A 24999-nucleotide genomic window follows, 5' to 3' on the forward strand; every position below is an offset into this window, starting at 1 on the left:
CCTGGTGGTGCTGGCTGGTAGCCCTCCTCCCCTTCACAGTCCTGCTCTTGGCAGTGCTCGTGCTTCTCCGGTAGCGCGCTGCCTGGCCCATGGCGACAGCTGACGGGACCGTGGAGCCCGGTGGAGGAGGGCTGTTTGTGAGCCAGGGTTCCCAGCCCGGGGAGGTTTCCTCGCCACACGAGAGGCTGCACAGCTCTCGTGCCAGTCCCAGGAGGCGCAGCACCTCCTGCTGACTCGCTGCGAATGACCCCTGCCTCCTCTGGCATCGCCCTGGGAGAGTGGTGGCACTTGGGCCTAGTGCTTCGGCACAACCGAGAACGCGGTCGTGCAGCTGCGTGAGGCTTGATTGCTGCTCCACCACGGTCTCTCTGATGGCTTCCGCTCTGCCACCTGGCAGCTGTGGGGCAGCCTAGGTATGTGCCCTGGCCTCCCTTTCCATTGGGAAACCCCGGCTGCCGCCAGGGATGAGAGGCCTGGCTCCACGTGCTGGAGCTCTCGCACAGCCCAGGGAAGAGGGCAGCTCAGGAGCCGCTGTCTCTGCCAGAGGCAGGCCACCGTCCATGACAGGCACTGTGTGGATGGAGGGATGGGAGAGCTGGAGGGCTCCCCTGTCTGAGCTGGGGCAGCGGGGGGCTTGGGGAGGGATCAAGGGAGCAAGAAAGGAGCGAGCCTGCTGGGAAGATGGCGACAGGCTGTGTAGCTGCAGGGGAAGGACCAGTGGTAGCAAAGAGCTGTGTGTGCCGGCGGCAGCTGGTCCTTGGGAACGGGGGAAGCAGCTGGAAATTCAGCAACAGGTCGCTGCAGGAGCCTCCCTTCGGCACTGTCCTCGAAGAAGTGGGGTGGCGCTGGCCGCCTCTGAGTCGGTGGCTCAGCGTCAAGGAGGGAGCCTGGGTCACGGTGGCAGCTGCTCAGCAGGCGATGACATATGGAGGATGTCACTGTTAGCTGATTGTGTCGCTTGAGGACAGCTGACGGGTAAGCGATGAGCTAGAGAGGAGGCCACTGCTGGGTGACTGTGAGCACTCCCGTGAGGGCAGAGGGCCAGTCGTCCCGCACAGAGGCCCCGGGCTCACTGTGCAACTCGCACTGTGCGGTGAGGTCCTCGTCCTCCTCCCAGCGGGGCACGGCCATCTTCTCCTGAGGTACCCCGTGTGCCACAGGGCGCTGACAATGGCTTCTGCCTGGGAGAGGAAACATCACCGCTCAGGCCTGGAGAAAGCAGCAGTTTTCCTCCCCAGACTCCTTGCTGAGGTCTCCCCCAAGAGCGACAGTCAGACTGTCCACGGAGTGTTGCTCTTTGCAGATATTTCAGGTGGGGTGACACGAGCCGTTTTGGGACACACCGGGCCCTTTGGAGCCCCGCCCCTGCCCCTCAGGCAGAGTGGCCATCTTGTCACTGCTGGGATGCCCAAAGAGAGCGGGATGGGTTATCTTGGGTGGTCAACCACAGCTGCCACCAGCACTGAGCCGGGGCATGGGAAGGTGTGACCTACAGGCTCTCGGGCCAGGCAGCGTGGAACTGGCTGCCAGGTCCTTTGGCCCACGTGGGCATTTCCTGACTTCTGGGTGTCCGCGTTACAGGTTTCACTGCTCTGACGGAGAAATTCATCCAGAGGAGCGGCGCAGACAGAGGCACCGATGAGCTGGCGCAAACCCTCAATTACTACCTGTGTGACATTTTGGAGGGTAAGAGCCATGCTGCAGGACTGTCTGGCATCGGGCCGTGAGGCTGCTCATGGAGGGTGGAGGCAGACCTGCTGGGCAGCCTGGTCCTGCCTCCTTTGAAGGGCTGGAGCTTTCTGTGGCCCGGAGGAACAGGAAGAGCAGCCAGGGTCTCCTGGCGAGTCAGGACCAGCGCAGGTCCTTTCTGCTCCCCACTGTGGCTGAGGAGGCACCCGCTTTCTCGGCAGCCACCTCTGTGTCTCTGGCGTGAACACCCGGCTCAGTGATGCGTTAGGGCCCAGAGCAGGCTGAGGGCATCCAGCAAGTGCCAGCGCGAGAGTGACCTGAGGGTGCTGGCACTGACGTGTGTGTGCGTGTGCGAGACCCTCACGAGCCCCTTTTCACAGGGCACATCTTGACCCTTCCGAGCTGACCGTGAGCACATTGTGGCCACCCCTTTGGCAGCACTTGTAGAGCAAAGCAAGAGAGTCCTCAGGGATGATGAAGGGTGTGGAGCATCTCTCCTGTGAGGAAAGGCTGAGAGAGCTGGGACCGTTTAGCCGAGAGAAGAGAAGGCTCAGGGGGGATCTTAGTAATGTGCCTAAAACCTGAAGGGAGGGTGCAAAGAGGACAGAGCCAGGCTCTTTCCAGCGGTGCCCAGTGTCGGGACCAGAGGCCACGCCACGGGCACGCACTGAATCACAGGAGGTTCCCTCTGTACGTCAGGAAACGCTTTGACTGTGAGAGTGACTGAGCGCTGGCACAGGTTGCCCAGGGAGGTTGCGGAGTCTCCCTCCTTAGTGCTCCTCTCTGGGCAGAGGGGCTTGCTCCGTGGCTTCTGGAAGAAGGTGTCCACATGACTCTTCCTTTCCTTCCCTCTGTCCACAGAGATGCTGATTTTTGGAGGAGACATCTTGAAGTTTGCTGGTACGTACTTAGGACGACGATGCCCACGTCTAGTCATCTGCAGCATTTAACTGTTGTGGCGGCCATTTGCTCTGCTCTCCTTCTCAGGAGGCTCTGTGCAGCACCTTGAGCCAGCTTTCTGGCCAGGCATGCACCCCGCCCTTTCTCCAGGCTTCTCTTTCCCCCCGGGCCTGCCTGCGGTTTGGCTTTGGCAAGGGCTGTGGCTCCCCTCACTCTGCCCCCACTTGTAGGGCCCTGGGCTGGGGGTGGGGGCAAAGAAGCGCTGAGAGGAGGAGACCGCCTAGAAAGCGCAGCCCAAAGGTGTGTGTTGGGGTGGTGGTGAGGGGCAGGGAGGCCCTGGTGGTGGCGGAGCTCGGGCTGCCAGGCTGCGAGGCGGGGAGGATTCCCTGGTGTGCTGCAGCTGCAGAGGAGCGCTTGGGGCAGGGGGTGCCACCGCTGCCGGCTGGCTGCTGCTGTGGCTGGCCCGGGAGAGGAGAGGTGTCCCGGTGCCATCGTCCTGGAGGACCATGCCCTCCCACAAGCCCATCTTCCTCAGCACATTGGCCGGTTTCTGCTGTCCCTGCCACTGAGCGTAGGTCGGGGAGAGTCAGGTCTCAGCAGAGCCTTTACCTTCCCCTCGCTTTCCCCAGGGGATGCTGTGCTGGTGCTGTGGAGAACAGGACCCCAGGAGCTGGCTAAGACCATCAGCCTGGTGCTGCAATGTAGCTGGCAGATCCAGAAGAAGTGTGGGAGTCGTGACACGCACGTGGGTCAGAAGGTCCAACTGAAGATAGGTACGGGCGCTGTGCCAGGCGCAGATCCGTGGCACTCTCCCGTGCCATAGGGTGCTTCTCACGGGCAGGGAACGCGGGGATCCCTACTGGGGCTAGTGCCAAAGGAAAGCATGTCCTGCGAGCATTCAAGGGGCCAGCTGTAGTCGGAGTGGGGATGGGAGACCAGGACTGCTGGCTTTGCGTGCGTTTGCAGATGCAGAGGAAGCTTAAAGGCAGAGCGGGTGTCAGATCAAGTATTAGGGTCTTTGAATGCCTGCTTTAGCACAGACGTCTGCGGGAGGTAGTTCTCCTTTCCTTTTTTTCAGGTGGGGGCGGCTTTGCATCCTTTCCCCTGCTGGATTCTCCCCTGCCTTTCACAAAGAGCAAAGGGGAACTGCTTTGCATGCGGCTGTGAGAAGGGCTTTGGCAGGCTGTTGTGTTTTCTCAAGCAGACAGCTCCAACCTGCCTGCACGTAAACGGAGCAGGCGGTGATCAAGCCCGCTGGTTTGCTGGGCTTCTGGGGCAGGCAGCTGGGCAAGATGCCCGGCACTCTCAACACATTGTCAATGTCACCTTTGCTTGTCTCTTTCTAGACACCCGTTTCAGGGACCTGTGTCAGTATCCCCCCGAGTAGGACGGAGGACGCCCTCCCCTTCCATAAAGCCCGTCTCCCCACTGGGCTTCAGATTAGCTTCTGACCAGCGGAGATGCTGGGGACTGTAGAGCTCAAAATGTTCCCTGTGTCAGTTCTGCTTCTCCCTCTCTCTCTCTCTCTCTCACCAGGGATCTCTGCAGGGTCCATGAGCCTCCTGACTGTCGGAGACAAGAGGCGGCAGTACTTCTTGATCTGCGGCCAGGCCCTGGGTGAAGTTTGTGAGGCTGAACAGCTTGCGAATGCAGGTGAAGTTATCCTCTCAGCCACCTCCTGGGAGCTCTGTGAGCAGCACCGGCTCAGGACCAAGCGTCTTGCAGGCAAAAGAGCTGTGAAGGTAGGTGGATGGGACGGCCTCTAGAGCGATTCCGAGGGCCCGGACCTGGGCATGAATGAGGGAGGTGTCAGAAGGCCGAGGAGCTGAATGTGGAGAGAGCTGTAGCTGTGAAAGCGGGCAGGCAGCTGAAGCTCTTGTCCTTCCATCTCGGGGGTAACGGTGGGCTGGGCTCGCTTGGTTTGAGGGGTCGGGAGGCACTGGAAGGGTTTTGGCCCCACCAGCAATGTCCTCTGTGGGTCATGGAGCTGTTGTTGACAGCTGGGGGATGCTTGGGTGATACCTGCCCAGCTCCGGTGCTTCTGAGGAAGTACTTGTGTCCCATCCAGCCAGGTGGGCTTGTTGTGCCCTTTTCTGGGCAGTGACGGTGGAGGGCAGGCTCTGTCCCCTGGACTCCTGGGGAGGCCAGTGGCAGTGCTTTCATTCTGTGTGTCTCCAGGTTACAGGCATGGATTGGATGTCTTGGTCAGAATGCCAAGACGCTTTACGCAAGCTTGTACAACGCTCAGTGAGCCACGGCTTGGAAGGGGAAGGTGGGTGCCAACTTCACCTTGTTCTGTGATTGCCCGGAAAGGTGGGGCCTGGCTGCTTCAGGGGCCAGAGAGGAACCACCTCCGCCCTCTCCCCCCTTTCGGATAGCACTCCTGCTTTTGGCCCTCCTGTGCCTCAGCTGGGGCAGTCGCTGCTGCTGCCTCCTCCTTCCAGGGGACAGCTCTGCCCCGAGCATCTGGAGGTGGCAACATGAGCAAACGCAGAAGACTCTTTCTCCCCCGTTTCCAGCGCCAGCCCCTGCTTTCCAACACCTCGTAGTCCCATCCTCCCAGCGACCAGCTGCATTTTCTCTCCTCAGGCGCCATGAGGCCTGCTTTTCTCTTGCCCAATGATTATGATGCGGAGGAGGTGCTTAGGCAGTACATACCAGAAGCTGCTCTCAGGAAGGTACGGCCAGGCCGCCACTGCTGGGGGCTGCATTTTTGGAGGGTAGAAGAAGTGGTGCATTGCAGAGATGGAGTCTTCACGAAGACAGACAAACAAAAGAAAATGCACCCTGAGACAACAACGTGGGGAAACTGAGCCAAGGAGCACCGGTGCTGCACCATTGTGTGCGTTGTCCTCAGAGAGACACGGGTGGCGGGAGGCGGGCTTCTGTCTCTCTGTCTTTTCCGTGGGTATGGTGCTGGAGGTGCTGCGGACATGATGGTGGCATAAAGGGGAGATTCCACTGAAGTCCCTAGAGCATCCCTGAGGGTCGGCCCTCATGCCCATACCTGTCCCAAGATGGGGTGTTACCGGAGCACCTTTCTCTCCTTTGTCATTTGTGTTATGATTCGGCATCTGCCTGCCGCAGGCTGGGCAGCCTGCCGGCCGTTTGCACTGAGAGGAGGATTTATCCCTTCCTCCGGTAGTACCTGCTATTGCCAGTACGCCTGCCGTCCCTCGGTATCTGGTGTGGGCAGTAAGCCCCCAGGAGAGCAGGCTGGTGAAGCCGTCGTGCTCTTGTCTTCCAGCTTGATGACAGCGTGCCGCTGGACCTCTTCTCTGAGCTACGGCCAGTCACCAGCCTCTTCATCCAGCTGCGGCTGGCTGAGGATAAAACCACAGTGGAAGTCTACACGATCCTCCACAATGCCAGCAGGATGATGCGAGAAATCCTCTGTCCTCACAAGGGCGAACTCAACAAAGTCCTCCGGTTTGATAAAGTGAGTGTGGGGGAGCAATCGCCTCCCCCCACGCTGAGAGGGTGGGCAGTGAGCAAGAGGGAGAGACTCCCTCTTAGGCATTGTAGCAAGATGTGCTGCATCTGTCCTTGGCAGGGCTGCACGTTCCTCTGTGTGTTTGGACTCGCTGGAGAAAAGCTGCCCTACGAGAGCCTTCACGCCTTGCAGAGTGCTATTCAGATCTTCAACTCGTGCTCCACAATGCTCGGGGAAAGAGAGTGAGTGTGTGGCGGGGGTGAGGGGGGTGCATGCTGGCTGGGACGGCGCAAGGGGGCTTACCAGGAAGAGACGTGCCTTCCAGCTTGCCCTCCCTTGTCCCTGGCAGGAAGGAGGCAGTGCCCTGAGAGGTGGCAGGTGACCCCTGGGCTTAGCCCACGGCAGCCAGGCCGAGTCCCTCCGAGCACACCCTGCTAGCCACCGCGCTGGAACGAGCCCTCGCAAAGGCGAGAGGCTCCTTGGTGTCAGAGGCAGGCCCTTCTGGGTGACTGGCCCATGACCAGGGATGGGGCCCAGCCACCTGATCTCAAGATGCTGTCATGGCAGGCGGTGCCATCGTGGGCGCCTTCCTCCCTCCCTCCCTCTTTGCTCACGAGAGGGCTGTGGCCTTCTGCAGGTCGCAGCTCAGGGAATGTGGCCTCAGGGGAAGTGTCCAAAACTTGCTGCATGCGCTCTACCCCTGTCCCTTGTCCCTTGCAACCCGGGTATGTTGCGCCCCTGAGCTCTCCAAGTCCCCGAGACCCGTGCTGGCAGGGCAGGATGGCAGGTGGCCCAGGCTAGCGCCGAGGGGAGGTGCGGGAAGGGATGAAGCCGGGCGGGCTTCATGAAGGGGCGCTGCTGAAGCCGCACTCTTTCCCCGTGTGCCAGGGCAGTGTCTGTTGCAGTTACCAGCGGGACGGTGTTCTGCGGACTCACTGGCCACCCTGTGAGATATGAATACACAGGTACGAGGCGTGTGTCTGAGGTGCGGGAGGCTGTCGTGGGCCTGCTTAAGCATAGCAGTCTGGAAGAGGAAGGTGGGCTGGGAGAGGGCTTGCCCAGCAGCCCGTCAGGAACGGCCCAGGCAGCTCTGGTCCTGGCCTGGGGCGGGAGAATGGGCTCCGTGGCCGGTTGTTCCCCTGAGTTCTCCTGACCCCGCCGTGGGGTTGGCCTGTGCCGGAGGTGAGGCAGCCATTGGCCTGGAAGGGTGCCGTGGGGCTGGTGGCACCGGCACACCAATGCGTGCTCTCTCTTTCTCTCTCTGGCAGTCATTGGCCAGAAGGTGAATTTGGCAGCCCGGATGATGGTGCACTACCCCGGGCTGGTGTCCTGTGATGCAGTGACCTACGCCACCTCTCGGCTGCCCCCTTACTACTTCAGGGAGCTGCCGGCGAGAGAGATGAAAGGCCTTAGGCATCCTGGCACTGTCTACCAATATGTGGGGATCCCCGAGGAGAGGTGAGTGTCCTCTGAGAGGGCTGGATGAGGGGACGGTGGCACCGAGGGTGCAGCCTTGGCCAGCAAAGAGGAGTTCTGCAGAGAGAGACCAAGCTGGTCTCCCTTCCCTGTGGCTGAGAGGGTCGGAAGCCCTCGCGTGGGAGGCTTTTTGCCTTTCTCCCCTGCTGTCTCCTGCTGGCTCTGTCCAAATGGCTTTCGACTGTGCTTTCCGTGCTGTGCTTGCTCCAGCCCATGCCCTGGTAACGCTGACCCAAGGAGGTTTTTGTCCCAGCTGCTTCTGAGCAGGAAGCTTTGGGCCAGTCCGGTTCCCATGGGGAAACGTGGACCATCGGGACACTCTTCCTCATGTCTTCCTGCTGAAATCTCAGCTCTTCCCCCGGGCCAGGAGTTGACCCCCTCTTTGGATGAGGGTTTGAATGTTAACATTGCCGTCTCTTTGAAACTACGGGAAGACTTGAGCCAAAGGTGCCAGGTGCTTGGCATCCCAACCCGTTCAGTGACACAAGTCCTCCTTTCCAAGGCACTTGTTTTTCTTGGCCAACGTGGTAAATGTCTGCTAGCCAACAGCACACCCTGGCTTCTCTCGCGTGTCTCCGATTTCTCTGGGTATGGCCTCTGGTGATGGACTCTCGATACGTTCTCCTGCCGCGCCGTGGCCATTGGGCTTCTTTATGCTTGCAGCTGTCCTAGCGTGCAGCTCGAACGTTGGCTAGGGGAGCGTGCAGGGGCTAACACGCTGCTCGAAAGAAAAGCAGGTACCCGAGGAGCAGCACGTCCTGCCCCTCCCTGCCAGGCTGCTTCTCTACGTCCCTTGGCTTCTCACCAGCTAATTGACTTGTGTTTTCTGTTCCCCTGTTTCTAGCATATTTGGCATGGCTCTTACCAAGAAGAGGTCCGAGTACGTCCCATTGCTGGGTAGGTGGAGAACGCCTTGCTCTTCTGAAGCCGTTTCTTCCCCTTGGTAACTTTTAGTGCCACGCTGGGAAGGGAGAAGCTTTTGCCAGGGACGGTGTTGCCTGCAGCGGCCCTAAGGAAGTGCCGCCTGTCTTGGTCACTACTTGGCTGATATCTTTGGGGTGGAAAGCAGGGTGAGGCGCCTGGTGCTCCCTGCCGTGCTCCAGACCTGGTAGGAAGGTTCCTTTCAGCTATGGAGCTGCTCACCCCCTGGGGGCTAAACTGATCCCTGTCTTTGGGATCAGGAAAGAGATTTCCTTCTGCCAGACTGACAGAGAGTCTGGGTGGTAGGTTCTCCCCCTGGTAATCCTCAGCGTTCCTTTCTTGGCAGCATCTGGGTGTAGATATGGAAATGCCAGGACACACGGGATGCCTTTAATCACTCGGTGTCTTGCCGGATGCTTTGGGCCTTGTTATGGGTTAGGCCTGGTAGGCAGCTCAGCCCCACAGAGCCGCTCGCTCCCCACAGTGGGATGGGGAAGAGAATCGGAAGGGTAAAAGTGAGAACACTGGTGGGCTGAGATACAGGCAGCTTAACAGGTAAAGCAAAAGCTGCGCACGTGCGCAAGGCAGAATCGGGCACTCGTTCACTGCTTCCCATCGGCAGGCAGGTGTCTAGCCATTCCCAGGAAAGCAGGGCTTCATCATATGTAATGGTGACTTGGGAAGACAAGCGCCATAACTCCGAATGTCCCCCCTTCCTCCTTTTTTCCCCCAGCTTTCCTTGCTGAGCACAGCATCATATGGTATGGCAATAGGCCTGTGGTCAGTTGGGGTCAGCTGGCGCAGCTGTGCCCCCTCTCAGCTTCTTGTGCACCCCCAGCCTGCTCGCTGGCGGGGCGGCGTGAGAAATGGAAAAGGCCTGGACGCCGTGCAAGCATTCTTCAGCAATAACTAAAACATCGTTGTGTTATCGACACCAATGTTTGGTCGCAAATCCAAAACACAACACCATACGAGCTATTCCTGAAGAACATTAACTCTAGCCCAGCCAAAACCAGTACAGGCCTGAAGACGCTGCCTTAACTCCCGGGAAGCGCTCTGTGGCTCGTGGTACAGCAAGGAGATGCTTTGAGCCTCTTTGGGACATAGCTGCCTGCAGCGACTCAAATCATCCCTTCCAGTCTTGTGCTGGATCACTGTGGGGAGTTGCATGGGGCCGGCTGAATCTCTGTGCCTGTGGGAGGGGAGGGGTGCGGGGCAGGGAAGAGGGCATGGGAGCCGCGCGGTGGGGCAGGCGGGCCCACTACTGCTCTGAGGAAGGCAGAGGTGCAAAAGCTGGGATGAGCGGGCGGGAAGGAGGCCTGGGTGCAGGCAGGCTGGCGGATGTAGTGGCGGGGAGGGAAGCTGTGGTGGAGGGTGCCAGCAAAAGGGACGGCTCTTTGCTTTTCAGCACGCGCCAGCAGCTCGTTTTCTTGTTTGTCTTCCCAGGTCGGGAGAAGGAGATTGACCTCTTTGTCAGCTGCTTGAAAGCCTATAAGGCTTTAGGAGAAAGGCACATCCTGGCATTTGAGGGCCCGATGGGCTCCGGAAAGAGCCACTTACTTACTGAACTGGCCTATTTAGGCCAGGCTGCTGGCCACAGGTACAGGTTTTTGACCTGCAGCTTTGGGACACTGCCCCTGCCCGTCCCCTGGCAGCCATGGAACACTCCAGCCCCTCTGCCAGTGCGCCTGGCCCTTGGGCTGCAGCCTCCCGAAAAAGCCTCCTGGAGACACTCGCTAGGAGCTCCTGCGTGCTCTGCTCCCGCCTCTGCCTCTTTGGGGAGTTGGAGGTGGCTTCTTGAGCCATGGCCTTTCCTCCTTCACCTCTGGGCCAGGCACAGACAGAAGGAAAGAGCTCAAGCTCAGTGCTTTTCATCTGACTCCAGACCCAACAGACAGCAGGGCGGCCTGTCTCAGAAGCCCTGCTTGCCCTCTGCGTGTTTCCCAGAAGGAGCACTGGGGCAGAAAAGCCTTCCCGTGGTCTGGGAGGCAGACTGCTAAGGTCTGGAGCCCAAAGGCAAACTCACCGCTTGCTCCATCCTTGCCTCTTAGCCCCGTGAGTTCCTCTGCAGGGGGGACGTAACGAGACCTGGGCTGGCGCTGCGGAGACACAGGGCCTGGACCTGGCTCTCCCAGTGGCTTGGCAGCAAGTGCCCCTCTGTGCCCTTTCTCGTAGGAGGAGTGAAAAGCTTGGCCTTCTCTGGGAAGCACTTTGAGATGGGTGGCTGAAGAGCTCCCCCCAAGGGCATCTCCACCCCTTTTGTCTTAGAAGGCTTGGGCTGTTGGGGATCTCAGTCCCTTTTGCTTTTGCACGGCAGGGTAGTTGCCATGGAACTGCTAGAGGTCAACGTGAGGCAGTCCTTCTCTGCCATCCGTACGCTGACGGCCAGGGCCCTGGGCCTCCAGGACTGTGAACTGTGCAGTGACAGGCAGTGCATGCTGCAGACAAAGCTCCGAGGGACAATCGAAGAGAGCAGCTATTGCCTCCTCAATGACGTTTTCCTTGTCAAGGTGAGCGCGAGAGGCCTCTCTGGCCCTGGAGAAGGCCTTCTCACGAGCTTTTCTGGGTCTGGCGTCGGGTGGGCACGCTGCTGGGAGTGCCTTAGCTCAGGGGTGGGAATCGCAAGGGTCCTAGCACACGTTTCCCATTCCTGGGCCCGGGGGGCTCCCTGACTGTGGTGAGATCATGTCCCGTGCTGCACCTGGCAGTGCCCGGTGCCTTGTTCGGCACCCTGGAAGTGGCATTGGAGAGAGGCTGGTGCTGACCTCGTGCTGAGGTCACTGCTGTGTGAGTGCTCTGCTCCAGTCAGCCCAAGATTCCCACAGCCAGAGAGCCAGCTCTTCAGCCCACCCCCAAGCCCCAGCTCTGCCAGAGACCCTCAGCAGAGGGCCTTCGCTTTAGGCTCCAGGTGAAGTCCCCCCTGTGGCTCCTTGCGCCTGTGTTGGGGAGAGGGAAGGTGCTGAGGCCAGCAGAGGCGGTTTGCTCTGTGGTCTTGCTCGGTGGGTAGGTGTGCCCTAGCCCCGGAGTGATCTTTCTCCCTGACTCCTTTTCTGGCCAGTTTCCCGTTTCGGACAAGGTTCGCGAGATGCCTGAAAGTCAAAGGAAAACGGAATTGCACTCGACTTGGGCAAAAGTGCTAGAGAAGGTGAGCATTTCTCCTCCTTCCTCCTGGGTCAGAGAAGGAAAACAACCCTGCCGGCTGTGGGCTCTGCACCACAGCGTGTGAGCGGGTGAGAGGACCAGGCATCTGGGTTATCGCCATTCAGGGCCTGAGAAACCCCCCACCTCCTCCCCGCAGCCCCACAAGCACACCCAATAACTTTCCTCCCGCAAGGTGTGCCCTGGAGGAGGAACGATGTCTTCTGCATTCCCTTGCCCAAGCTCCCTCCTTCTGCAGGGCAAGTGATGTTAGGTGTGACCTTAAAGTCTCCAAGAAATTAAGAGTCAGTAAGCTTCTGAGCAGGGAAGTGGTTGGGGAGAGACATCAGAGCATCCTCTCAAGAGACAGAGGCTAAATCTCCTCCCCGGAAGACACTTGAGAATCCACCGGACTGCCCTCAGAACACCCTGCTTTTTTTCAGGCCATTGGAGCAGAATTTGGCATATTTGTCATCGACAATGCCCATTTCATCGACCCTGCCTCCTGGAGTATCATGTCACCCCTGCTCCAAGACGTCTCCCTCTTCACGGTCATGAGCTTAGCTCCAGGCTACGCGCGAACAGAGAGCTTTTGCAAAGCCGCAGCAGAGAACACAACATCCCAGCAGATCACCTGTCTTCACCTGGACGAGCTGAAACCTTCAGCCATGGTGCAGAAAGTCTGCCAGGGCCTTGGAGTGGTCAGCATCTCCAGGGATCTAGCGAGGTAAGTTCGAAGCAGGGGAGCTCTTCCTGAGGGCTTGAACCTATGCAGACCATGGAAGGGACTCACCTCCCCAGGAAAGGGAGCGCAGGGCCGCTAGAAGCATCAGTGCCTCTAGCAAGTACTGGGCGTGGGTTGCTTTTTATGCCTCGCCCTGGCAGGTGGGAGCCGAGAGTGGGCAACTCCCTCGGCACAGAGCGTGGGAGGTGTCAGCCCTTCGCTGTTGCACAGGGAGGAAGGGAGGAAGGGAGGAAGAGTCCCAAGCCCAAGCGTGGCTGGGGTGTGAAAAGGCCTTGGTCTAGGTGGCCAGGCTGTGGGGGAGATTCCCCGGGGCAGAGGTCTGCCCTGCTGCCAGAGAGGATCTAGGCTCCCGAGGAGAGGAAAGGCAGGGCTTGCTGCTCTGTGCTTTGGGCATTGTCCGCAATTCTTTTCCGATGGACTTCCGTGAAGGCTGGGGGTTCAGGGGGGCCCAAAAGCTCAAGCCAGCGGGAGGACCGTCCCTTTCAAAAGTGAGGTGTAGCTGTGACGAAGATGCTGGCTACCCTGCTATGCCCGAGTTACTCGCCGCCCACCTGAACTGTGTTTCACCTTACTTTCCTTGTGGGGGTCACTGCCGGGTCTGCTCCTGTCCAGGTTCCTGATCCAAAGAAGCTTGGGGGTCCCCTATTACTGCGAGGAGCTGCTGCGCTGCCTTTGTTGCAACGACATGCTCTTGTTCCGCAACCGGAGGCGGGGTGAAAAAGCAGAGGACAACTGGGAGAACCTGATCAGTAAGCACCTTTGCTGCTGACTAGAGAGTCGCTGTGGCGCGTTGTCTGCAGCACAGTCTTGCCCTGTCGTTCCCCCATGGATCTGGGCAGAGTCAGATCTTGCAGCAGTGCAGAAGTTGGTCTGGCGGAGGTTGTGGGCTCCTGTGTGCCTCGCTGTTGGGACAGCCAAAGCAGGGGCTAGCGAGTTCTGGTGGCTTGGAGGGGCCTAAATTCTTGGGGCGGGGGTTGGGGGGCTAAACCAGAGGGGAAATTGTTCCGGAGCACATGTGTTTCTGGTGTTCCTTAGGCATTCTAATGGGCACGTAATTTACCTTGCCCAAACGCCAGCTCGCTTGAGAACAAACCCCAGCTTGGGGTGAGGGACAGGCCCGGGAAACTTGAATCCAAAACCATAAATCCCCACAAGGGTGCTGGTAACGGAAGAAAACGGTGGTAATGCCACCGAGAGAGCAATGCCAGCCAGAGTGCCGTGGCCTTGGGAACAGCCAGGACTGACGCTCCGTTTTGCATGACCACCGGCAATTTCCCTGGCTGCGGACGTAGCGCTGTTGAAGGCAGCAATGCTGCTGCTTTCTGTCCCAGGGCGTTCAGTCGCCCCCTGGGAAGTCTGGAAGCTTTGACTGAGGGACTGTTTGGGAAAGCTGGTCTGAAGGCAGAACATCTTTGGGAGGGCTGTGCAAGGAAACTGTTTTGCTCTGCTTAATGACCCACGTTCAGCGCAGGCAGGTCAGCGCGCCCACACTGGCCCGTGTAAGGTGGGACTTGTCCCATCTCAGGTGAAGTTTGAAATGTTTGCAAGCTGCAAGTCACTTTGCAAATTGCCTTATTCGTGCTCTCCTGCTCCACCCAGCTTCTGCAGTCGAGGCTTCAGCCCTCGCAGCAACCTCGAGCTCCAGCGCGGGGAATGATGGCAGGGTCTGCATCATCAGACCAGACGTGAACCTGGAGAACACCATGCTGCCCGCCAGCTTGAAAGGTGAGGGGCCGAGCGCCGCTCTGCCGGCTCGCGGCTGTGCTGGGGCCCCTTCCCGGGGCATCGGCTAGAGGGAGGCTGGGCATCTGTGTGCTGCAGAGTCACCCTCTCAGCTTGGGGGCTCTGCTGGGAAGGTGGCTCCAGTCCAACCAGGAACAGGCCTGGGGTTGCGGGCAGCCCTTTTCCCCTCCTGGGCGTGGACCAGCCGTGAGCGTGCTGCCTGCTTTCCAACAGCGGGTAGGAGAGAAAAGCTTACTGGTGCAGCACTAAAATGGCTCCCTTTTCTCACAGAAGCAAAGCCTTTGCTGGGAAAAATCTTTGACTTGCCTCTGACTCGACTTTGAACGTGGCTTCTACCTCGCTATTCTCTTTTTAAGTTCCCCAGCTAGCGCTGGTCTCAGGGCACTTAATCCAAACCAAACCCGTTTTTTTTCTGTGGATTGCCACGGAAATTCCCCCGTAGCCAGGGGAGCTGGATGGGGGAACTGTCAATGAGTGTCTCTCCTCTCTAGCCATAGCCATTTGTATGAACCTTGGAGAAGCGTCATGCTAAAAAGTTGTTTTGTCCAAAAAAAAAAGACGACAACCAAAAGAAAGGAATAGTATCGTCTGGCCAAGTTAAGACAACTGTTGTGGGGAGCTCTGAGTCCACCTCTGATGTGGGGAAAGTTCTCTGTTCTCTCTGCGCACTACTCCAGATCTGGTAGGGCGCATCATGGGATGCGTGTACCTGCTGGATCCTGCCCTCCTCACCCTTGGTGGAGGAGCGTGCGTTTGAGCGTCTTGCTCTTCCCCAGGCCTTGTGGCCTGCGATTCCAACAGGAGCGGAGCCATTTTGAAGACGCCTACCCTGGGTTGCGATTGCCCAGCAGGTGCAGTCCCGAGGAGAGGAGGCCAAAGTCGACCCCGTTTCATGTGTTGAAACTTCCCAGCCTCTCCAGCCTCAGCATGGGGAACAGGCAAGAGAGAGACGTGTTGCTGCTTTTTGACAGAGATTGCGCTGGCTCAGCTGGACCGGATAAAGCCGCTGAAGCAGATGGTTTTGAAGTTTGCAGCTGTCATCGGGCCAGTGTTTACCACCCAGCTGCTGTCGCACATCCTTCCCACTGGCGTCAGGCCCAAGATGAACTGCTTGTTGAACACGTTGGTGAGCGACAACATCCTTAAGCGGCTGAAAAGCACAGAGGTGCCAGAAGATGTCCAAGATCCTACCAAGGGGCCAGCCACCTCTCTGCGGGCAGAGTGCGGTAAGTGGTAGCAGTAAGGCGGACAAGGGAGCTCCCAGCTGTGTCCCGGCGGGGCTCCCCAGGGCATGGTGCGCTTTCCCCCGCCAGTGATGGGTGGGTGGAGCTCAGGCAGGCATGGCTGTTCGGGATGGGTTGTTCAAAGATCTTACAAGTCAATCTCAAAGCACACTAGCTTTGCACCGGAGGGAAGTCCGCACCAGCCGTCCCAAGTGCCTCTGCTCCCCTGCCTCCAAGCACTGCTCACAGCGCAGGCATGGGAGGGCTTGTGGAATCCCTGACATCCTCTCCCAGCCGCCTGCAGCGTCCAGATCAAAGATGCCCTCCAGAGTGCCCCGGGGCCTTTGACAGGCTTTTACTCGGCTTTGATTCCCCTGTGGCCCAGGGCGGGAAGCTCAGGAGGCTGGGAACCGCCTTGCCAAGAGCGGGGAGAAAGCGCTGGCCGGGGCTTGCTTCGGCTGGCGGCAACATCCCCAGCTCCTGCCTGGAGTGCAGCTGAGCACTGTGTCCCCAGGGCTGTGCTAGCGTCAGCAAGGCGAGCGGGCCCTTTCTCCCCGTGCTGCAAGGCTCGGTGTGCAGCAGCGCTGGTTCTCTGCCGAGGATGTGCATGACTTTCATACCCCGGCTGGGACGGCCCTGAGCCCTGGCCCCAGCTCGGGCTGCCGCAAAGGCCCTTTGCCTTGCAGGTGTGGAGAGGCCCTCTCTGAGCAAGACGACTGTGGAGCAGCAGTCTGGCGTCCTGGCCTTCTGTGTCCTGCTGCTGCGAGAGGCTGCCTATGAGCTGTGGCCCGAGAGACAGCGGGTCGCCTTGCACTGCAAGTGTGCCGCCTTCCTGGAGCAGCACGCGCACAAATGCAAGAGCTGCAGCCAAGGGGACTTTGTTGCCTTCCACCGCTTCGCCGTCACCAGCACCCAGGACGGAGGGAGCCCTCATGGCCCTGCTGCCCAGGGCGACTCCCGCAGCTGGGAGGCCTTGGTGCTTGCAGGAGAACAGCTGAAGAGGGCTAGGACCCACGGCACTGAGGGTATGCTGTGTACCATGCTCTGCAGCCCGGGCCCTCCTGGAGGCCAGGGGTGTGTGCTGGGGATCGGGTGGGAGTAGATCTGCTAGGGATGAGCCCAGGAGGTGAGGACGACCACTGCAGACTTTCCTCAGTCTGTTGGGACCCTTGCAAGGATCCTTGCAAGCCCGCTGGGAAGAGCAGCTCTTACCCCCGGGGTACGCGAGGAGGTGTCTAACCCCCTGTTTTCTTTCCAGATGCTGCAGATGCTCTGCAGCAGCAGCAGGCTTTCAGGGAGGAGGATTTTGGGTGAGCAGACAAGGTTTTGATTATTTTTGAAGCCAGTGAGCTCAGGGTCTCCAGAGGAGACAAAGGAAGCGGCAGCATTTGGCTGCCGGTTGTGACTCTAGCTTAGGGGAGAGGCTTTCTGTGCGGTGGGAGCTGGGAGGAGATGGCCACGGCGATGAGAGAGTGCTTGAGGAAGCCTGTGGGCTCAGAGTGATCGTCACCCTCCACTGGAGCAGCCCTTGCTTTGCAGTTCCTCCAGAGTAGCGCTGCAAACTCTGCAGGGGAGAGGGACTCGAGTGCTTTGCCTGTGGGAGGTGACAGAAAGCCCAGCTTGTCTTTTTCTCCCTACCTACAAAGCACCTGTATGAGTCCTGCCTGCCCGTGGCCTCGTGCTCTGCTTTGAACAAAGGGCTTTTGATGCCGTCTCTGTGGGGAGAAGGACCAGTATAGGTGATGCCCGTGTATTCTGTGCTCTCTTCTTCCCCTGGGAACTGTCCTCTGACTAGTGTGGCAGGGCGGTTTCTGGCAAAGAGCGAAGAGACAACTGAGCTGCCCAGCAAGACCGACGGGAAGCACAACGGCACATGTGAATGCAAAGCCATCGTGGAATCGGTGCTTGTGCCTTTGGCTCGCCACTACATGGCAATGGGCGATGCTGCCAGAGCCTTTTACTACCTTCTGGAGTGCGCGGCTGCCTACCTGCATGTCTCCAACAGCTACATGGTGAGTTGCCCTGCTTGCCAGGACCCACTGTGCACGGAGTCCTCTCAGTCGCCTGGCTCTGGGCAGGACAACTTCCCCGTTGCAAGAGGGCATGCCTTCGCGGGGCCTTGGAAGGGAAATGCTGGGTCAGACCCTGACTTCTTCCTCCGGTTTGCCTCTTCTGCGGCAAGAGACACAGGGCACTGTGCCCTTAGCACGAGGAGCATTAGCAGGGAGGCGGTCTGAAGGATCACTGGTGCCTGTGCTCTGAGCCAGGGTGACTGTGTTTGAGCGGGCATCACCAGGGAGAGAAGCAGGCTCTCTTAAGACAGATGCCAGAGGCAACGGGGGAGGACAAGGCTGGCCATGGGCTCTGCACCCACGCTCACCTGCTCTCTGTGTGCTTGCGCAAAGGCCCTCATGAAGCTGAACGAAGCGGAGGTCCTGAGGAGCTCGGTAGAGAAGAAAGTGAATGTGATAGCCCGCTTTGAAGAGGCCACCTTCTTCAGCCTCAAAGGGGAGGTAAAGAGACGGGGAGGTCTGGAGGGACCGCCTGGGGGACGCAGCTGGATGCCTTCCCCAGTTGCAGTGGATATCCCTGGCATCTCCAGCCACTGGCAGATTCCTGCAGTCTCTTGGGCAACTACTCCATATCGGGATGATTCCCTTTTCCTGTGCAGGTCTGCTGTCATATGGGACGCCTGAAGCTGGCAAAGAAAATGATCAGGAAGGCGCTGAGCCTGCTCAAAAGGCAGTTTCCCCGGACCTCCGTTGGAGCCTTTGTCAAGCCGCAGCTGGAAAAGTTTCAGTGTGCCGCTTATGTTGCCAGAAGAGCATCCTCCCTTCCGCAGGAGGCCCGGTAAGAAGCAGAACTGAGAACCCGGGAAGGAAGAGCCATTTCCTACCTGGTCCCAGGCATCTGGGCCCAGACCTGCCTAGACTTGAGGCCACACCTAACCTGACACATAGGCCTTAGCAGGACCGAAGCGTTAAGGACCGATGTGCGGGTAAAACAGGCAACGACAGAGCCCCACGCTCCCTCCCCTCCCTGTGCAGTCATGGGAACAAAGCACGCCTTTTGGTAAAAAGCAGCTTGCAGCCGGGGATGTGGCTGCTGACACGTGTTGGCTGCGGCAGGGGGTTGGTGGTGACTGGGAAGAGAGCGCTGTAAAGAGGGAGTAGAGGCTGAAGAGGGGCAGGGGTCTGGAGGCAGGACCGGGACATGGGGAAGGAGCAGTAGGTGGAGGTGAGGTGTGAGAATCAGGAAGCTCAGGGGCCGATACCCCTTTTCCTGCTGGTTCCCGGCTTTGCTTGCCCCCCCCCCCCGGCACTGTAGTGCCAACGTGCCCTCTCGAGCGGTCAGCTTCCCCCGGCAGCACTTCTTTGCCCCCTTCCGCTCTGGCAGCCCTCTCTCCATCAGCTCCCTTTCCTCCGAGGAGGTGTAACTGGCTTGTCCGCCGCCCTGCTTTCCCCCGGCCCTGTCCGATTTAGCACTGTACAGCTAGAGCCTCTGGGCCCAGCAGTTTCTCTTGTGTGGCAGGAGGAAGAGGCTAGCCTGGCTGCTGCGGCAGAGCTGCTGCCTTTCCTTACTGGAGCACCTCTTCAGCCTGGAGGGCACTTCCAGCGGACGGACGTTCTCCCGCCTGGCAGCGCGCATGAAGGCCAACACGGACAGGGCGGCAGACTCCTATCGGGCAGCAGACTCCCGCCACAGATAGACTTAAACCAGAAGGGTGGAGCTGAAGTCAGCTAATTACACATCTCCTCCATGATGACCTTTGTTGTTGGGCCTTTCTTTCTGAGGCACGGAAAGAGACGCTGTCTTTCGTTGCTGTGGAGGGCTACTGTTGCTCCAGCAGTGATGGCTACAGCTCTCTTGCAGGTCCCGGTGCGGACTCGTGATTGAAGACGCTTCTGATTTTAGGTCACGTTAAAACCAGAGGCCCTCTCTGTTGCTCTTGTTCCTCACCACCCACGTACGGTCAGCCAGCGACTGCTGCTCCCTATCTTTCCCCAGCTAAAGGGGAGGAGAAACCTGTATAAAAAGGCAGGGGGTGACAGGAAAAGCCCCAGACGCCGAGGGGACTTGGGACAGCTATCGCCAAAGGTTTTGCCTTGTCTGAACCCGTCGGGGGACTGGAAACAACACGCCCTTCTGCCTAGCATTGCCCCCAAGTCAGCGTCTGCAGCAAAACTCTACAATTACGGTGTATAAGCAGCGCCGCAGACACTGGGGAACAATGTGGGGACACAGCACGCAGGCAGGTCATACATCCGCTCCTCCCTCCCGGCCAGCTGGCAGCACTCCTTCTAGTGGCAGAATTCCTCGGGCTCGTCCCCTCTGGCTGCCTACCAAGGGCTTGGGCATGAGAAGGGTTTGCATCCGGAGGTTACCTTCCGCGCTTCGCACTGAGGCACCTGTAGGTTTGTGGCAGACCTCAAAATTGCGGGCATAGCTACCGCTGTGCTCACTGAGATGGGCAGGAGCTCACTGGCGAATTGCAGCTCGGTTCGGGAACGGCAGGATGGCAGGGGCTTCATTCAAGGAGCTTCCAGTTGCCTGCAGGAGCTCTGCATATGCAGATTTTCCTCTGGCACCCTCCTTAGCACACAAGTTCCACGGCCACCACAGAAACATCGGGCATGCTGAGCTTACAGCTGTGCCACGCCTTCTGGCCCAGAAGCTTCCATTTCGTCACACAGGTGTTAAGCAGGACTGGGGTCCCTCTGGCTGCAGGTAACGGCCTCCCTGCTGCCAGCTGGGACCGTCAGTATGCGTGGCATCTACTACAGTGGCCAGTTATGCCTTCAGCTAGGAAGGCTGTGGCTGTGCCGCAAACAACTGCCTTCCTCCTTACGTTTCTGTCTTACAGAGTATGGAAATAGATGTCCAGCTGGCTGTTTGAACGGTGCAGGTTTTCACCGGCACTGGCGTGCACTGCTGGCCTCAGACTAGCTCCTTGCAAACTCCACCATCTTTTCCGTCCTTTCACAATGGTATATATATTGCAAACGGACACCTGCAAACGCCTGAGAGTAACATAAAGGCTTGGTGGAAAAGTAAAATAAAATGAAATAAAATAATCATATCTATTTGTCCATAGCCGCTTCTTCTTCTTCCTCCCTCTTTTTCCTCTCACCCATTCTTTCTTCTTTAATTTCTGCTCGGCTTCTGTTTCCAGCTACGCTGTGCCTGGTCTCTCTCTGAAGCCCACCCTTGCAAACCACCCACCTCAGAGCAGTTCTCAAATTTTTCCCATTGATCTTTGCCTGTCTCAGTAGCTGGAAGCAAAACAAACTCCAAAGCTTCTGTTAAACTCTGGGTGCGTGGCCGCATGGATGTGAAGAGACTGAAAGTTGGTACTGAGTCAAGCCAGAGCCGGGAGGAGCGTTCAGTCGAGATTTTTGCAGTGGGCTTGCAGAGGACGCAGACCCAGGTAGACGCGCTTCTGGATAGGCTCCCCCTTGACATCCAAGCCCTCGCACATGGGAAGCGAATCTTTGTAGGCCAGCTGTTATTCTTGTACGGTTTCGATCTAGCGGAGGCAGTGGGGCTTCCTGCCTTTGTGCTGGTGGTGGGTCCACCCCTCGCTGGTGCTGGGCAAAACAAAATCTGGAGGGGAGCAAGAGGTGGCGATGTTGTAATGGGCTCAGACTGGCAGCAGGCAGCTGTCTCTTCTCGAAATGAGCGGCTTAGCTTAACTGCAGTAACGGGCCGGCTGGATTATTGTGGTGATTCCACCTCATTTTGTTGTATCTTTGGGGGGGGAACAGTCCCCCAGGCTGAGCCCATGGCGTTGCCCCGTGCTCCAGGCCCTGTTCCAGGCCGTGAGGGCTCCCTGTGGCCGCAGCAATGGGACACTGTGGCCACGCCCCCCAGGGCGCGGCCCCGCCCTCAACCACCACCCATGGGGCATGCCCTGCTGCACACCTGTCTGTCACCTCGGGAGGGCGGGGCCCTGTGGGGGCTGCCCACAGGGGAGGGAGAGAGAGAGAGAGAGACTGCTCCGCCCTGCCCCATCCCAGGACAGGGCCGTGTGCAGCAGAGGCCCTCCCCCACGCCCCCGCAGGGCCGTGTGCAGCGCAGCGCCCTCACCTCGTGGGGCCCTCTCTGATGCTGGTTCCCTGGTCATGGCTGTAGTGGGTTGACCCTGGCTGGATGCCAAGGTGCCCACCAAAGCCGCTCTATCACTCCCCCTCCTCAGCTGGGCGGGGGAGAGGAAATACAACAAAAGGCTCCTGGGTCGAGATAAGGACAGGGAGATCACTCATCAATTACCGTCACGGGCAAAACAGACTCGACTTGGGGAAACTAAATTAATTTATTACCATTCAAATCAGAGTCGGGTAATGAGAAATAAAACCAAATCTTAAAACACCTCCCCCCCACCCCTCCCGTCTTCCCAGGCTCAACTTCACGCCCGATTTCCTCTACCTTGTCCCCGCCCCGAGCGGCGCAGGGGGACGGGGAATGGGGGTTGCAGTCAGTTCATCACGCGTTGTCTCTGCCGCTCCTTCCTCCTCACGCTCTTCCCCTGCCACATCCCTCCCACGGGAGACAGTCCTCCACGAACTGCTCCAATGTGGGGCCTTCCCACAGGCTGCCGTTCTTCACAAACCGCTCCAGCGTGGGTCCTTTTCACTTGTCCTTCCCACGGGGCGCAGTCCTTCAGGAACGGGCTGCTCCAGCGGGGGTCCCCCCACGGGGTCACAAGTCCTGCCAGCAAACCTGCTCCATTGTGGGTTCCTCTCTCCGCAGGTCCACAGGTCCTGCCAGGAGCCTGCTCCAGCGCAGGCTTCCCACGGGGTCACAGCCTCCTTCGGGCACCCACCTGCTCCAGTGTGGGGGTCCTCCGCAGGCTGCAGGTGGATATCTGCTCCACCGTTAACCTCCATGGGGACAACCTGCCTCACCATGGTCTTCACCACGGGCTGCAGCGGTATCTCTGCTCCGGTGCCTGGAGCACCTCCTCCCCCTCCTTCTGCACTGACCTTGGTGCCTGCAGGGTTGTTTCTCTCACACAGTCTCACTCGAGTCCCTCCCGGCTGCTGTTGCGCAGCAGTTTTTTCCCGTTCTTAAATATGTTATCACAGAAGCGCTACCACCGTCGCTGATTGGCTCAGATTTGGTCAGTGGCAGGTCCGTCCTGGAGCCGGCTGGCATTGGCTCTGTCGGACACAGGGGAAGCTTCTAGCAGCTTCTCACAGAAGCCACCCCTGTAGCTCCCCCCGCTACCAAAACCTTGCCACGCAAGCCCAATGCACCCATTGACCCATCTGGCGAGTCTCCCAACCGGGTATTGTGGACCTGTCGGTGAAGGAAGGTTTTTCCCTTTGGGTTTTAATCCTTTCTCTGAAAACAGGGTGATTCATGTCCTAGAAATGACAGTTCTTTCTGTTTTATGAAGCGTGGGGGAGTTGGTCAGACTAAAATGCCTACGTGGGATACGTGTGAACCTGAGCAGACTACTTGCCTCCCGCCTGACCATGACCGAGTCCTGAGGACATCAACTCCACGAGGCATTTACTTGCACTGGTGGTCCATCATAAGGACCGTAACATCCATCTCTCTGGATGCCCTGGTAAGTCCTCTTCGTCCCTGTCTGCCTATGTTTCTGTGTTTCTTCCTTCAAAGGCTGTGTCACACACCCAAGCTCCAAGACTTAAAAGGAATTAAAGGGCCAGAAGTGCAAGCCAGGCCAACAATAACTCTCTATCAAAGTTTAAACCGTAACAAACATGTCAAGCAGCAGTCGTCTCTGAGACTAAAGATATCCTACAGCATGAGTCCTACAGACTCAATGATTCTATGACTCTATTTAAAAGACGTGTAGATGAGGCGCTTAGGGACATGGTTTAGTGGGCATGGTGGTGTTGGGTTGACGGTTGGACTCGATGATCTTAGAGGTCTTTTCCAACCTCAATGATTCTATGATTCTATGATTCTATGATTTGAGTGTAGATCACCTGAAGGATGCCTCAAGACTCTTCAGATGCATCCAGTCATCGGGAGGTGGTTTCAGATCCTCTCCACAGTTGTGCTGCAACTGTGAAGAGTTACAGAGATCCTCCAGAGGGTAGAATTAGTGCCGCTTCATGCTGTGGTGGGTTGACCTTGGCTAGCCGCTAGCTATCCACCAAGCTGCTCTATCACTCCCGCGCCATCCGCCGGACAGGGGGAGAAAATGTGGTGAAAAGCTCATGGGTCGCGGTAAGGACAGAGAGATCACACCAATTACAGTCACGGGCAAGACAGACTCGACTTAGGGCAATTCAATTTATTGCAAATTAAACAGAGTAGGATAATGAGAAACACGAACACATCTTAAAACGCCTTCCTCCCACCCCTACCGTCTTCCCAGGCTCAACTTCACTCCCGACTCTTCTACCTCCGAGCGGTGCAAGGGGACAGGGAGTGGGGGTTGCGGTCAGTTCATAATGCTTTGACCCTGCCGCTCCTTCCTCCTCACGCTCTTCCCCTGCTCCAGTATGGCATCCCTCCCACAGGAAACAGGCCCGAACTTCTCCAGGGTGGGTCCTGCTCGTGGGCTACAGTTCTTCAAGAACTGCTCCAGGAAGGGTCCTTGCCACAGGGTGCAGTCCTTCAGGAACAGACTGCTCCAGTGGGGGTCCCCCGCGGGGCCACAGGTCCTGCCAGAAAACCTGCTCCTGCCAGGAGCCTGCTCCAGCATGGGCTCTCTATGGGCTGCAGCTTCCTTCAGGGCACATCCACCTGCTTTGGCGTGGGGTCCTCCACAGGCTGCAGGGTGGATATCTGCTCCACCGTTAACCTCCGTGGGCTGCATGGGGACAACCTGTGTCATCATGGTCTTCATGACGGGCTGCAGGGGAGTCTCTGCTCCGGTGCCTGCAGCTCCTCCTCCTCCTCCTCCTCCTCCTCCTCCTCCTCCTCCTCCTCCTCCTCCTTCTTCATTGACCTTGGTGTCTGCAGAGTTGTTTCTCTCACATATTCTCACTCTTTTCTAACAGCTGCCGCCCAGCATTTTTTACCCTTTCTTAAATACGTTATCACAGAGGCGCTACCAGCATCGCTGGCGGGCTCAGTTTTGGCCAGCTGGGGCTCCAGCTTGGAGCCGACTGGAACTGGCTCTGTCCGACACGGGGGCAGCTCCTGGTGTCTTCTCATAGAAGCCAGCCCTGCACCCCCACCCTGCCCCCACCCGCTACCAAAACCTTGCTACGTAAACCCAAGACGCCAGGTTGCTGCAGATCACCTCCGCCTCAGCTGATTCCCTCCAGCACACTGGATTGCCCCAGCACACTGCAACAATTTGTGTCTCTTTGGCATAGCCAGGGCCAGGATACCCTTTTTTCAAACATTCTGTCACTTCATCAGGATCCCACACTTGTTCGGGGGTGAAGTCCCAGGCCACCGGCGGTGACAACCCTTCCGGGTACCTGCCCATATTCTCCCACACACCTTGCCACCCATAACCACACCGCCTTGCGTCATATCCCTGTGCTGATCTTTTTAAATAGTTGGTTAACCTTTGCAAAAGCAGAAACAATAGTCTGGGGAAGTACCAACAGGAGTATTGTGGTTACCCAAGGCTGTTCAAGATACTGAAGAGCTATTGTAACAAGAGAGAAAACATCTACTCCACAGGAGAAAAAGGGGAAGGTGCCATTCTGTGTTTCTTCCACCGACTGGCTCTCGGAGGAGAAAAAGGACAAAGTGTAAGTAAGTGTTAATGGTCTCCATCAGATGGTTCCCAAAAT

At 58.2% G+C, this 24999-nt stretch overlaps 1 protein-coding gene across 1 annotated transcript; it reads left to right on the forward strand.

Moving 5' to 3' along the window:
• The first annotated feature begins 681 nt into the window (after window positions 1-681).
• LOC143173264 (adenylate cyclase type 10-like) lies at window positions 682-19044 on the forward strand. The gene is given in 26 exon segments (XM_076363479.1): window positions 682-834; window positions 1038-1154; window positions 1156-1312; window positions 1582-1686; window positions 2551-2589; window positions 3219-3362; window positions 4126-4331; window positions 4768-4861; window positions 5179-5267; window positions 5837-6028; window positions 6143-6264; window positions 6911-6987; window positions 7291-7480; window positions 8343-8395; window positions 9866-10019; window positions 10737-10929; window positions 11478-11564; window positions 12001-12284; window positions 12915-13051; window positions 13911-14027; window positions 15017-15271; window positions 15955-16293; window positions 17072-17280; window positions 17674-17781; window positions 17940-18118; window positions 18800-19044. Coding segments are annotated over 26 exon segments (3978 nt in total). The 3' UTR covers window positions 18978-19044.
• Window positions 19045-24999: the final 5955 nt, after the last annotated feature.

This window comes from Aptenodytes patagonicus, unplaced genomic scaffold (assembly GCF_965638725.1).
Source record: "Aptenodytes patagonicus unplaced genomic scaffold, bAptPat1.pri.cur scaffold_43, whole genome shotgun sequence".
NCBI lineage: Eukaryota > Metazoa > Chordata > Aves > Sphenisciformes > Spheniscidae > Aptenodytes > Aptenodytes patagonicus.